Source organism: Triturus cristatus, chromosome 10 (genome assembly GCF_964204655.1).
Source record: "Triturus cristatus chromosome 10, aTriCri1.1, whole genome shotgun sequence".
Classification (NCBI taxonomy): domain Eukaryota; kingdom Metazoa; phylum Chordata; class Amphibia; order Caudata; family Salamandridae; genus Triturus; species Triturus cristatus.
Genome location: NC_140593.1, coordinates 69,889,802 through 69,903,857, shown reverse-complemented (window position 1 = coordinate 69,903,857; position 14,056 = coordinate 69,889,802). Strand labels below are relative to the sequence as shown.

The 14,056-nt window shown below is 48.3% G+C and overlaps 1 protein-coding gene across 5 annotated transcripts in view; it reads left to right on the top strand.

Annotated features, from left to right (window-relative positions):
• The window catches only part of TBC1D5 (TBC1 domain family member 5), a 2,224,639-nt gene that overhangs the window by 1,282,803 nt on the left and 927,780 nt on the right, over window positions 1-14,056 (top strand). For all 5 annotated transcript variants that reach the window (XM_085630445.1, XM_085630447.1, XM_085630444.1 and 2 more), the window contains one exon: window positions 191-279. In XM_085630445.1, coding sequence (XP_085486571.1) covers window positions 191-279 — 89 coding nt within the window. The remainder of the gene's footprint in view (window positions 1-190; window positions 280-14,056) is intronic.

The window sequence follows — 14,056 nt, the reverse complement described above, 5'->3', positions numbered from 1 at the left end:
CGCTGGGTCTGTGAGTGTGCATTCCTCCTTTGATTGCTAATTCCAAGCTCTGCCTCTCTGACCTCACCGTCCAGGCCTGATCAATACTGAATCTGAAGCTCCAGTGAACCTGTGTTAACATGACCTGCTTGTCCTTCGTAACTCTTATAACTTGGTTTTGTTCTGATCTTCTGCTCTTGGTCTCTTCCAGGGCATGCACGAGCTGCTGGCACCCCTCCTCTTCATATTGCACTGTGACCACCAGGCCTTTCAACATGCCTGCGAATCTGCCAACCCAAGGTGAGACTTTATTAATAATGCCAATGTGCTCCTTTTATCACTGCCATTGCGAAGTGTGTTACTTGTTAACTGTGTAAATCACACCATAATTGTCTGAGGTCACCTTTTCAGCTGCCTTTTGTTTAACTTAGTTTCTACTTTAGGTTCCATTTGCCAGCCGTTCGCTTGGAGATGCCTTGCACATGACCAAAGTCCATGCGTGGCTTGCTTGGGTGGAACAAAGCTGGTAGAGGGCTTTGCCTTGGGTGGGGCTGTGCGTCCATAGCCCACTGACACCGCAAAGTCCCTTGACCATGACCAAGGTCCATGCGCGGCTAGCTTGGGTGGGCAAAGCTGGTACAGGTCCTGGCCTTGGGTGAGGCTGTGTGCCTGTAGCCCACTGACACAGCCAAAGTCCATGCATGGCTTGCTTGGGTGGGCAAAGCTGGTACAGGGCCTGGCCTTGGGTGGGGCTGTGTGTCCATAGCCCACTGACACAGCCAAAGTCCATGCACGGCTTGCTTGGGTGGGCAAAGCTGGTACAGGGCCTGGCCTTGGGTGGGGCTGTGTGTCCATAGCCCACTGACACAGCCAAAGTCCCTTGACCATGACCAAAGCCCATGCACGGCTAGCTTGGGTGGGAAAGCTGGTGCGGGCCTGGCCTTGGGCTGAGCTCCACTGAACGCGGCATAAGTCCATGCATGGCTAGATTGAGGGGAACAAAGCTGGTGAAGGGCCTGGCCTTGGGTGAGGCTGTGTGCCCATACCCCACAGAGCACACTCAAAGGTTGTCCACAGCTAGTTGCGGTAAGAGAGGCTCTGGCTCAACCTGCACAGAGATAGATGCGCATGCAATAAAGTCCATGCGCATTGGTTCGGTGGAGTGGGGCGGAGTATGGGGCCAGGTCCACCCACAGCCACAGGCTATACCAGTGGGTCAGGTCCACACAAGGGCTTAGTCCAGTGAGGTCCGACTGCATTCGCTGAGCCAGCTCCCTTACCCAGCTGAGCAAAGATGGTGCACAGCTGACTGTGGTGGAATGGAACTGAATGCAGTATATTGTGAAAAGTCACTTGAAAAGTTAGTGAAATTTAATATATAGTTACCGGTCATATTTTCTAAAAAAAAAAATATATGAGATGCCCTTAAACGTGTTTAATGTGATGTTATTGTTAGAATACTAAGCCTAGGGATTATTGTCAAAGGCAATACATCTCACCTTTTGGACTCTTTGCAGATTCTTTGGAGCATCAGCACAAAATAAAACCCAATAATGCAATGCTGCTGCAGGTTTCATCATTCTGTAAGCGTGCATGCATCACCAAGCATGTGCGCACCCACTGAAGGGCGGGGGTTCCATTTTACTTTTTTTTATGTACCTGTGCAAAATGGTGGACTCGACTTGCATCCATAAAGACTCGTGCAAAAGCGCAAAATGAAAAGAAAAAAAGATCCGCAACCGTGGGTTGGGCAACAGGGAAGCAGGTGGAAGAAGGGAGAGAAGCATATAAAGGAGGGAACAGGTGGAAGAAGGGAGAGAAGAAGCATATAAAGGAGGAGAGCAGGTGGGAGAAGGGAGAGAAGAAGCATATAAAGGAGAGCAGGTGGAAGAAGGGAGAGAAGAAGCGTATAAAGGAGAGAAGAGCAGGTGGAAGAAGGGAGAGAAGAAGCGTATAAAGGAGAGAAGAGCAGGTGGAAGAAGGGAGAGAAGAAGCATATAAAGGAGAGAAGAGCAGGTGGAAGAAAGGAGCGAAGAAGAATATAAAGGAGAAGAGCAGGTGGAAGAAGGGAGCAAAGAAGCATATAAAGGAGGAGAGAAGCATATAAAGGAGGAGAGCAGGTGGAAGAAGGGAGAGAAGAAACATATAAAGGAGGAGAGAAGAAGCATATAAAGGAGGAGAGCAGGTGGAAGAAGGGAGAGAAGAAGCGTATAAAGAGAAGAGCAGGTGGAAGAAAGGAGAGAGGAAGCATATATAGAGGAGAGAAAAAGCATATAAAGGAGGAGAGCAGGTGGAAGAAGGGAGAGAAGAAGCGTATAAAGGAGAGAAGAGCAGGAGGAAGAAGGGAGAGAAGAAGCATATAAAGGAGAGAAGAGCAGGTGGAAGAAGGGAGAGAAGAAGCGTATAAAGGAGAGAAGAGCAGGTGGAAGAAGGAAGAGAAGAAGCGTATAAAGGAGAGAAGAGTAGGTGGAAGAAGGGAGAGGAAAAGCATATAAAGGAGAGAAGACCAGGTGGAAGAAGGGAGATAAGCGTATAAAGGAGAGAAGAGCAGGTGGAAGAAGGGAGATAAGAAGCGTATAAAGGAGAGAAGAGCAGGTGGAAGAAGGGAGAGAAGAAGCATATAAAGGGGGAGAGAAGAAGCATATAAAGGAGAAGAGCAGGTGGAAGAAGGGCGAGAAGAAGCATATAAAGCAGGAGAGAAGGTGGAAGAAGGGTGAGAAGAAGCATCTAAAGGAGGAGAGAAGAAGCATATAAAGGTGGAAGAAGGGTGAGAAGAAGCATCTAAAGGAGGAGAGAAGAAGCATATAAAGGAGGAGAGCAGGTGGAAGAAGGGAGAGCAGAAGCATATAAAGGAGGAGAGAAGAAGCATATAAAGGAGGAGAGAAGGTGGAAGAAGGGAGAGAAGAAGCATATAAAGGAGGAGAGAAGAAGCATATAAAGGAGGGGAGCAGGTGGAAGAAGGGGGAGAAGAAGCGTATAAAGGAGAGAAGAGCAGGTGGAAGAAGGGAAAGAAGAAGCATATAAAGGAGAGAAGAGCAGGTGGAAGAAGGGAGAGAAGAAGCGTATAAAGGAGAGAAGAGCAGGTGGAAGAAGGGAGAGAAGAAGCATATAAAGGAGAGAAGAGCAAGTGGAAGAAGGGAGAGAAGAAGTTTATACGGGAGGAGAGCAGGTAGAAGAAGGGAGAGAAGAAGCATATAAAGGAGAGAAGAGCAGGTGGAAGAAGGGAGAGAAGAAGCATATAGAGAAGAGCAGGTGGAAGAAGGGAGAGAAAAAGCATATAAAGGAGAGAAGAGCAAGTGGAAGAAGGGAGAGAAGCATATAAAGGAGAGAAGAGCAGGTGGAAGACGGGGGAGAAGAAGCGTATAAAGGAGAGGAGCAGGTGGAAGAAGGGAGAGAAGAAGCATATAAAGGAGAGAAGAGCAGGTGGAAGAAGGGAGAGAAGAAGTTTATAAAGGAGAGAAGAGCAGGTGGAAGAAGGGAGAGAAGAAGCCTATAGAGGAGAGAAGAGCAGGTGGAAGAAAGGAGAGAAGAAGCATATAAAGGAGAAGAGCAGGTGGAAGAAGGGAGAGAAGAAGCATATAAAGGAGAAGAGCAAGTGGAAGAAGGGAGAGAAGAAGTTTATAAAGGAGGAGAGCAGGTAGAAGGGAGGGAAGAAGCGTATAAAGGAGAGAAGAGCAGGTAGAAGGGAGAGAAGAAGCGTATAAAGGAGAGAAGAGCAGGTGGAAGAAGGGAGAGAAGAAGCATATAGAGATGATCAGGTGGAAGAAGGTAGAGAAGAAGCATATCAAGGAGAGAAGAGCAGGTAGAAGAAGGGAGAGAAGAAGCATATAAAGGAGAGAAGAGCAGGTGGAAGAAGGGAGAGAAGCATATAAAGGAGGAGAGCAGGTGGAAGAAGGGAGAGAAGCAGCATATATAGGAGAAGAGCAAGTGAAAGAAGGGAGAGAAGCATATAAAGGAGGAGAGCAGGTAGAAGAAGGGAGAGAAGAAGCATATAAAGGAGAGAAGAGCAGGTGGAAGAAGGGAGAGAAGAAGCATATAGAGAAGAGCAGGTGGAAGAAGGGAGAGAAGAAGCATATAAAGGAGAGAAGAGCAGGTGGAAGAAGGGAGAGAAGAAGCGTATAAAGGAGAGAAGGGAGAGAAGAAGCATATATAGAGGAAAGAAGAAGCATATAAAGGAGGAGAGCAGGTGGAAGAAGGGAGAGAAGAAGCATATAAAGCAGGAGAGAAGGTGGAAGAAGGGTGAGAAGAAGCGTATAAATGAGAGAAGAGCAGGTGGAAGAAGGGGGAGAACCATATAAAGGAGAAGAGCAGGTGGAAGAAGGGAGAGAAGAAGCATATAAAGGAGAGAAGAGCAAGTGGAAGAAGGGAGAGAAGAAGTTTATAAAGGAGGAGAGCAGGTAGAAGAAGGGAGGGAAGAAGCGTATAAAGGAGAGAAGAGCAGGTAGAAGGGAGAGAAGAATCGTATAAAGGAGAGAACAGCAAGTGGAAGAGGGGAGAGAAGAAGCATATAAAGGGGAGAAGAGCAGGTGGAAGAAGGGGGAGAAGCATATAAAGGAGAGAAGAGCAGGTGGAAGAAGGGAGAGAAGAAGCATATAAAGGAGAGAAGAGCAGGTGGAAGAAGGGAGAGAAGAAGCGTATAAAGGAGAGAAGAGCAGGTGGAAGAAGGGAGAGAAGAAGCGTATAAAGGAGGAGAGCAGGTGGAAGAAGGGAGAGAAGAAGCGTATAAAGGAGAGAAGAGCAGGTGGAAGAAGGGGGAGAAGCATATAAAGGAGAGAAGAGCAGGTGGAAGAAGGGAGAGAAGAAGCATATAGAGAAGAGCAGGTGGAAGAAGGGGGAGAAGCATATAAAGGAGAGAAGAGCAGGTGGAAGAAGGGAGAGAAGACGTGTATAAAAGAGAGAAGAGCAGGTGGAAGAAGGGAGAGAAGAAGCATATAAAGGAGAGAAGAGCAGGTGGAAGAAAGGAGAGAAGAAGCATATAAACAAGAAGAGCAGGTGGACGAAGGGAGAGAAGAAGCATATAAAGGAGAGAAGAGAAGGTGGAAGAAGGGCGAGAAGAAGCATATAAAGGAGAGAAGAGCAGGTGGAAGAAGGGAGAGAAGCATATAAAGGAGGAGAGCAGGTGGAAGAAGGGAGAGAAGCAGCATATATAGGAGAAGAGCAAGTGGAAGAAGGGAGAGAAGAAGCATATAAAGGAGGAGAGCAGGTAGAAGAAGGGAGAGAAGAAGCATATAAAGGAGAGAAGAGCAGGTGGAAGAAGGGAGAGAAGAAGCGTATAAAGGAGAGAAGAGCTGGAAGAAGAAGGGAGAGAAGAAGCGTATAAAGGAGAGAAGAGCAGGTGGAAGAAGGGAGAGAAGAAGCATATAAAGGAGAGAAGAGCAGGTGGAAGAAAGGAGAGAAGCGTATAAAGGAGAGAAGGGAGAGAAGAAGCATATAAAGAGGAAAGAAGAAGCATATAAAGGAGGAGAGCAGGTGGAAGAAGGGAGAGAAGAAGCATATAAAGCAGGAGAGAAGGTGGAAGAAGGGTGAGAAGAAGCGTATAAAGGAGAGAAGAGCAGGTCGAAGAAGGGAGAGAAGAAGCATATAAAGGAGAGAAGAGCAGGTGGAAGAAAGGAGAGAAGAATCATATAAAGGAGAAGAGCAGGTGGAAGAAGGGAGAGAAGAAGCATATAAAGGAGAAGAGCAAGTGGAAGAAGGGAGAGAAGAAGCATATAAAGGAGAGAAGAGCAGGTAGAAGAAGGGAGAGAAGAAGCATATAAAGGAGAGAAGAGCAGGTAGAAGAAGGGAGAGAAGAAGCATATAAAGGAGAGAAGAGAAGGTGGAAAAGGAGAGAAGAAGCATATAAAGGAGAGAAGAGCAGGTGGAAGAAGGGAGAGAAGAAGCATATAAAGGAGGAGAGCAGGTAGAAGAAGGGAGAGAAGAAGCATATAAAGGAGAGAAGAGCAGGTGGAAGAAGAGAGAGAAGAAGCATATAGAGAAGAGCAGGTGGAAGAAGGGAGAGAAAAATCATATAAAGGAGAGAAGAGCAGGTGGAAGAAGAAAGAGAAGAAGCGTATAAAGGAGAGAAGAGCTGGAAGAAGAAGGGAGAGAAGAAGCGTATAAAGGAGAGAAGAGCAGGTGGAAGAAGGGAGAGAAGAAGCATATAAAGGAGAGAAGAGCAGGTGGAAGAAGGGAGAGAAGAAGCGTATAAAGGAGAGAAGGGAGAAAAGAAGCATATATAGAGGAAAGAAGAAGCATATAAAGGAGGAGAGAAGGTGGAAGAAGGGTGAGAAGAAGCGTATAAAGGAGAGGAGCAGGTGGAAGAAGGGGGAGAAGCATATAAAGGAGAGAAGAGCAGGTGGAAGAAGGGAGAGAAGAAGCGTATAAAGGAGAGAAGAGCAGGTGGAAGAAGGGAGAGAAGAAGCGTATAAAGGAGGAGAGCAGGTGGAAGAAGGGAGAGAAGAAGCATATAAAGGAGAGAAGAGCAGGTGGAAGAAGGGAGAGAAGAAGCATATGAAGGAGGAGAGCAGGTGGAAGAAGGGAGAGAAGAAGCGTATAAAGGAGAGAAGAGCAGGTGGAAGAAGGGAGAGAAGAAGCGTATAAAGGAGGAGAGCAGGTGGAAGAAGGGAGAGAAGAAGCGTATAAAGGAGAGAAGAGCAGGTGGAAGAAGGGGGAGAAGCATATAAAGGAGAGAAGAGCAGGTGGAAGAAGGGAGAGAAGAAGCGTATAAAGGAGAGAAGAGCAGGTGGAAGAAGGGGGAGAAGCATATAAAGGAGAGAAGAGCAGGTGGAAGAAGGGAGAGAAGAAGCATATAAAGGAGAGAAGAGCAGGTGGAAGAAGGGGGAGAAGCATATAAAGGAGAGAAGAGCAGGTGGAAGAAGGGAGAGAAGACGTGTATAAAAGAGAGAAGAGCAGGTGGAAGAAGGGAGAGAAGAAGCATATAAAGGAGAGAAGAGCAGGTGGAGCAAGGGAGAGAAGAAGCATATAGAGAAGAGAAGGTGGAAGAAGGGAGAGAAAAATCATATAAAGGAGAGAAGAGCAGGTGGAAGAAGGGAGAGAAGAAGCGTATAAAGGAGAGAAGAGCAGGTGGAAGAAGGGAGAGAAGAAGCATATAAAGGAGAGAAGAGCAGGTGGAAGAAGGGAGAGAAGAAGCATATAAAGCATGAGAGAAGGTCGAAGAAGGGTGAGAAGAAGCGTATAAAGGAGAGAAGAGCAGGTGGAAGAAGGGAGAGAAGAAGCATATAGAGAAGATCAGGTGGAAGAAGGGAGAGAAAAATCATATAAAGGAGAGAAGAGCAGGTGGAAGAAGGGAGAGAAGCATATAAAGGAGAGAAGAGCAGGTGGAAGAAGGGAGAGAAGAAGCGTATAAAGGAGAGAAGGGAGAGAAGAAGCATATATAGAGGAAAGAAGAAGCATATAAAGGAGGAGAGCAGGTAGAAGAAGGGAGAGAAGAAGCATATAAAGCAGGAGAGAAGGTGGAAGAAGGGTGAGAAGAAGCGTATAAATGAGAGAAGAGCAGGTGGAAGAAGGGGGAGAAGCATATAAAGGAGAAGAGCAGGTGGAAGAAGGGAGAGAAGAAGCATATAAAGGAGAGAAGAGCAAGTGGAAGAAGGGAGAGAAGAAGTTTATAAAGGAGGAGAGCAGGTAGAAGAAGGGAGGGAAGAAGCGTATAAAGGAGAGAAGAGCAGGTAGAAGGGAGAGAAGAATCGTATAAAGGAGAGAACAGCAAGTGGAAGAGGGGAGAGAAGAAGCATATAAAGGGGAGAAGAGCAGGTGGAAGAAGGGGGAGAAGCATATAAAGGAGAGAAGAGCAGGTGGAAGAAGGGAGAGAAGAAGCATATAAAGGAGAGAAGAGCAGGTGGAAGAAGGGAGAGAAGAAGCGTATAAAGGAGAGAAGAGCAGGTGGAAGAAGGGAGAGAAGAAGCGTATAAAGGAGGAGAGCAGGTGGAAGAAGGGAGAGAAGAAGCGTATAAAGGAGAGAAGAGCAGGTGGAAGAAGGGGGAGAAGCATATAAAGGAGAGAAGAGCAGGTGGAAGAAGGGAGAGAAGAAGCATATAGAGAAGAGCAGGTGGAAGAAGGGGGAGAAGCATATAAAGGAGAGAAGAGCAGGTGGAAGAAGGGAGAGAAGACGTGTATAAAAGAGAGAAGAGCAGGTGGAAGAAGGGAGAGAAGAAGCATATAAAGGAGAGAAGAGCAGGTGGAAGAAAGGAGAGAAGAAGCATATAAACAAGAAGAGCAGGTGGACGAAGGGAGAGAAGAAGCATATAAAGGAGAGAAGAGAAGGTGGAAGAAGGGCGAGAAGAAGCATATAAAGGAGAGAAGAGCAGGTGGAAGAAGGGAGAGAAGCATATAAAGGAGGAGAGCAGGTGGAAGAAGGGAGAGAAGCAGCATATATAGGAGAAGAGCAAGTGGAAGAAGGGAGAGAAGAAGCATATAAAGGAGGAGAGCAGGTAGAAGAAGGGAGAGAAGAAGCATATAAAGGAGAGAAGAGCAGGTGGAAGAAGGGAGAGAAGAAGCGTATAAAGGAGAGAAGAGCTGGAAGAAGAAGGGAGAGAAGAAGCGTATAAAGGAGAGAAGAGCAGGTGGAAGAAGGGAGAGAAGAAGCATATAAAGGAGAGAAGAGCAGGTGGAAGAAAGGAGAGAAGCGTATAAAGGAGAGAAGGGAGAGAAGAAGCATATAAAGAGGAAAGAAGAAGCATATAAAGGAGGAGAGCAGGTGGAAGAAGGGAGAGAAGCATATAAAGCAGGAGAGAAGGTGGAAGAAGGGTGAGAAGAAGCGTATAAAGGAGAGAAGAGCAGGTCGAAGAAGGGAGAGAAGAAGCATATAAAGGAGAGAAGAGCAGGTGGAAGAAAGGAGAGAAGAATCATATAAAGGAGAAGAGCAGGTGGAAGAAGGGAGAGAAGAAGCATATAAAGGAGAAGAGCAAGTGGAAGAAGGGAGAGAAGAAGCATATAAAGGAGAGAAGAGCAGGTAGAAGAAGGGAGAGAAGAAGCATATAAAGGAGAGAAGAGCAGGTAGAAGAAGGGAGAGAAGAAGCATATAAAGGAGAGAAGAGAAGGTGGAAAAGGAGAGAAGAAGCATATAAAGGAGAGAAGAGCAGGTGGAAGAAGGGAGAGAAGAAGCATATAAAGGAGGAGAGCAGGTAGAAGAAGGGAGAGAAGAAGCATATAAAGGAGAGAAGAGCAGGTGGAAGAAGAGAGAGAAGAAGCATATAGAGAAGAGCAGGTGGAAGAAGGGAGAGAAAAATCATATAAAGGAGAGAAGAGCAGGTGGAAGAAGAGAGAGAAGAAGCGTATAAAGGAGAGAAGAGCTGGAAGAAGAAGGGAGAGAAGAAGCGTATAAAGGAGAGAAGAGCAGGTGGAAGAAGGGAGAGAAGAAGCATATAAAGGAGAGAAGAGCAGGTGGAAGAAGGGAGAGAAGAAGCGTATAAAGGAGAGAAGGGAGAAAAGAAGCATATATAGAGGAAAGAAGAAGCATATAAAGGAGGAGAGAAGGTGGAAGAAGGGTGAGAAGAAGCGTATAAAGGAGAGGAGCAGGTGGAAGAAGGGGGAGAAGCATATAAAGGAGAGAAGAGCAGGTGGAAGAAGGGAGAGAAGAAGCGTATAAAGGAGAGAAGAGCAGGTGGAAGAAGGGAGAGAAGAAGCGTATAAAGGAGGAGAGCAGGTGGAAGAAGGGAGAGAAGAAGCATATAAAGGAGAGAAGAGCAGGTGGAAGAAGGGAGAGAAGAAGCATATGAAGGAGGAGAGCAGGTGGAAGAAGGGAGAGAAGAAGCGTATAAAGGAGAGAAGAGCAGGTGGAAGAAGGGAGAGAAGAAGCGTATAAAGGAGGAGAGCAGGTGGAAGAAGGGAGAGAAGAAGCGTATAAAGGAGAGAAGAGCAGGTGGAAGAAGGGGGAGAAGCATATAAAGGAGAGAAGAGCAGGTGGAAGAAGGGAGAGAAGAAGCGTATAAAGGAGAGAAGAGCAGGTGGAAGAAGGGGGAGAAGCATATAAAGGAGAGAAGAGCAGGTGGAAGAAGGGAGAGAAGAAGCATATAAAGGAGAGAAGAGCAGGTGGAAGAAGGGGGAGAAGCATATAAAGGAGAGAAGAGCAGGTGGAAGAAGGGAGAGAAGACGTGTATAAAAGAGAGAAGAGCAGGTGGAAGAAGGGAGAGAAGAAGCATATAAAGGAGAGAAGAGCAGGTGGAGCAAGGGAGAGAAGAAGCATATAGAGAAGAGAAGGTGGAAGAAGGGAGAGAAAAATCATATAAAGGAGAGAAGAGCAGGTGGAAGAAGGGAGAGAAGAAGCGTATAAAGGAGAGAAGAGCAGGTGGAAGAAGGGAGAGAAGAAGCATATAAAGGAGAGAAGAGCAGGTGGAAGAAGGGAGAGAAGAAGCATATAAAGCATGAGAGAAGGTCGAAGAAGGGTGAGAAGAAGCGTATAAAGGAGAGAAGAGCAGGTGGAAGAAGGGAGAGAAGAAGCATATAGAGAAGATCAGGTGGAAGAAGGGAGAGAAAAATCATATAAAGGAGAGAAGAGCAGGTGGAAGAAGGGAGAGAAGAGCAGGTGGAAGAAGGGGGAGAAGACGTGTATAAAAGAGAGAAGAGCAGGTGGAAGAAGGGAGAGAAGAAGCATATAAAGGAGAGAAGAGCAGGTGGAGGAAGGGAGAGAAGAAGCATATAAAGGAGAGAAGAGCAGGTGGAGGAAGGGAGAGAAGAAGCATATAGAGAAGAGAAGGTGGAAGAAGGGGGAGAAGAAGCATATAAAGGAGAGAAGAGCAGGTGGAAGAAGGGAGAGAAGAAGCATATAGAGAAGAACAGGTGGAAGAAGGGAGAGAAAAAGCATATAAAGGAGAGAAGAGCAGGTGGAAGACGGGGGAGAAGAAGCATATAAAGGAGAGAAGAGCAGGTAGAAGAAAGGAGAGAAGAAGCATATAAAGGAGAGAAGAGAAGGTGGAAGAAGGGAGAGAAGAAGCATATAGAGGAGAGAAGAGAAGGTGGAAGAAGGGAGAGAAGAAGCATATAAAGGAGAGAAGAGAAGGTGGAAGAAGGGAGAGAAGAAGCATATAGAGGAGAGAAGAGAAGGTGGAAGAAGGGAGAGAAGAAGCATATAAAGGAGAGAAGAGAAGGTGGAAGAAGGGAGAGAAGAAGCATATAGAGGAGAGAAGAGCAGGTGGAAGAAGGGAGAGAAGAAGCATATAAACAAGAAGAGCAGGTGGAGGAAGGGAGAGAAGAAGCATATAAAGGAGAGAAGAGCAGGTGGAAGAAGGGAGAGAAGAAGCATATAAAGGAGAGAAGAGCAAGTGGAAGAAGGGAGAGAAGCATATAAAGGAGAGAAGAGCAGGTGGAAGAAGGGAGAGAAGAAGCATATAAAGGAGAGAAGAGCAGGTGGCGCAGGGGTAGAGCAGGAAGTGAGAAGCCGATGAGGGAGAGAGCAACACGGATCACGGGCGCGGTTACTGGGCGGGCTGAGCAGCACACTAGGAAGAGATCCGCAATAAACGTGCACTCGGGGAATGCTTAACCAAAAACAAACAAGCAATGGCAAAGTCAGTAAGTCTTGCCCACGCGAGATCTGTTGGCTTTTTCGACTTTTCTAGCTGTAATGTACAGCAGCACAGCTGAAAGAGTTTATAAAAAAAAAACGCTTACCGCTCGATGGCGTTCTTGTTTGTGTTTTAACTTTTTTTAACCATGCTGCACAGCTGCTCTGCTGCAGTACAACATGGCTTAGAAACGGGATTGGTAAAGCTTACACAGATGAAAACTATTGGCTTGCCAATGCTTGTTTATCGTGGGAAGTGGGGTCAGGACAAGCAACCACGTGGGAGGCAGTGGGGCAAGCAAGAACGTGGGAGAGACATGACCTTAGGGGCAAGTAGGAGCACGGAGGGAGGAGGAGGTAAAGCTCACCGGGGCAAGTGACACAACAAAAGGAATGAGCAACAACAACGCGGAGTGGGGGGGGGGGGGGGGGCGCCCTGCAAACCATCATTTCTTTGGGAGTGCTACAACTAAAAAAAGTTTAAAGTACCTCCGTAAATGCGCAAGCAGTGGAAAGATTCCAGATGCCAAAATGAAGCCGAACTGTGGCAAAGCTTCTGGGGGACAAACACACGAAGAAGTGAAGCTGGCACGCGCTGACCAAAGAGAAGCAATGAAATGCCGCTGACCGCGGCCCCCGCAGGGGGCCAATCGGCGGTCGGCGCCTTAGTGGCCCCGGGGCCCAGGTCACCCCTCCCCACTCCCTACTTCGGGGGGGGGCGGGGGCAGGGATTCTGATCGTGCCCCCCTCCTTGTCAGGGGCCGGAAGTGACGCGAAAGGCGCGTCACTTCCGGGCCCAGGTGTGAGGGGAAGGCTATTTAGCCTTCCCCCACCCTCACTGGCGACCTCTTTGTCGCCCACCTCGCCTTTTGCCCACCTCGGTCAGTCGTCGCTGTCTCGGGGTTTTGTGGCCGTCGACATCGCCTCGCGGGTCCCACCGTCACCATTTGCTGTCTAGGTGAGTCTTGCTTAACCCTTCTCGCCCCGGCCCCGTCCCTGGGCAGTACCAGGTCGACGGGGCCCTGCGGCCCGGATAGCCGCGGGCGGGGGGGGCGCAAGTTGGGCCACGATGGCTCAGGGCCTTGGTGTCGGATGTGCGTTGGGTGGCTAGCCTCTCCTGGGTCTTGGCCGGGGGGGGGGAATTTACGCCCGTCCTTTTGTGCGGGGATTGTCGGCCGGTTGCGAATATTTGGTCGGTCTCCGGTGACCCCCCCCCCCCCCCCCTACACTCGGCGGGGCACGTCGGCGCTTAGTTGGGGGGTATCAGCCTGCAATTACGGCGCAGCGAGGCGCGAGAGGGCTGAGCAGGCAGGACAGCTCAGGGGGCAAATGCGCATATGGTAAAGCCGTCGAGAGGTCAAAGGCGCTGGGGAAACGTTTCTGTCTCTACGGAGACGTGGGTTTTGAATATCATGGCTGCTATTCATGGTAGAACCAAGGCGCAGGGGAAACGTTTCTGTCTCTACGGAGACGTGCTTTTAAATTGTATTCTGTGGCACGCCGCGTGGCCAGTCACCCCCCGTTTTGTTTTCAGGGGCCGCGGGATTATCACAGAACGCCCAGGGTTCTCAGCTTTGTGCCAGCCGTTTCTTGGGACACCCGCGCCCGGTCATGCTTTCAATCTGGTATCGTTGAACAGTGCCTTGCTAGTGGCACTGCATCGGGTGCGGGGTTCCGGGTTGCTAGGTATGGCCTGGGCGAGCACTTCGTCCCGCCCTCCGGCACAAGGGGGGGATGTCCCTGGATGGGGTGCTCTAATGGATAACAATTTTAAATTATGTGTAAGCACAGAATTTTATAGTGGCAGGGTACACTTCCAGTCCAAAATCCAGGCGGTACATTACAGAGATGGCTTTGCACAATAGTGCGTAGCACAAGGCAGACAAAAGTGCTCCAGCACAGACAGGGAGAAACACACAATATCTTAATCAAAATGGTGCTGTGCTGCTCTCTCTCTCTTTGACACTACACAGCTCATCAAATGTGGTTGTGTCCATTCTTTAGTTATCTCTAGATCTTTTTATTTGTTCTTATCTATTTCTATTAGTCTCCGTCTTTCTCTATGTGCCTGGGTCTAGCCGTCTGCACCACTTCACAGTCAGTGTGGTCTTGGGCGAAGCGAATTATTCATCTTCACGTGCCCCGGTCCAATTTTCACGGGGCGTACGCACAGCGCTCCATCTCCTGGCACTGTCTTCGGTGCTCGTGTACAGCACCACACGACTGCTCCTGAGGGTCATTGCTTTTGGGGAGGACGGGGGGGGCAGCGAGCCCCTCGTGGCCTCCCTCTGGGGCTAACCAGTGCTTTCTGCAGTCTCTGGCCAGGGGCAGGGCAGGGAGTCCGGAAGCAGCAATGTTTCCGATGCGCAGTGGGGGAGCGTAACAGCCTGAACGAGATCGCTACGCCGCGGGAGGTTGTAGTCATAAATTATGTTCCACTGCATTCAGTGGGCACAGGGTGCGAGGTGCGTTCTCTGTTTCCCTGGATAGTTGAAGTAAAGTGTGCCTTTTAGTGAGGCCATTGTGTCGAGCCACGTTAGCAGGCTTGGGTCTGGGGACCGGGGTTCGAGTTCGGTTGCA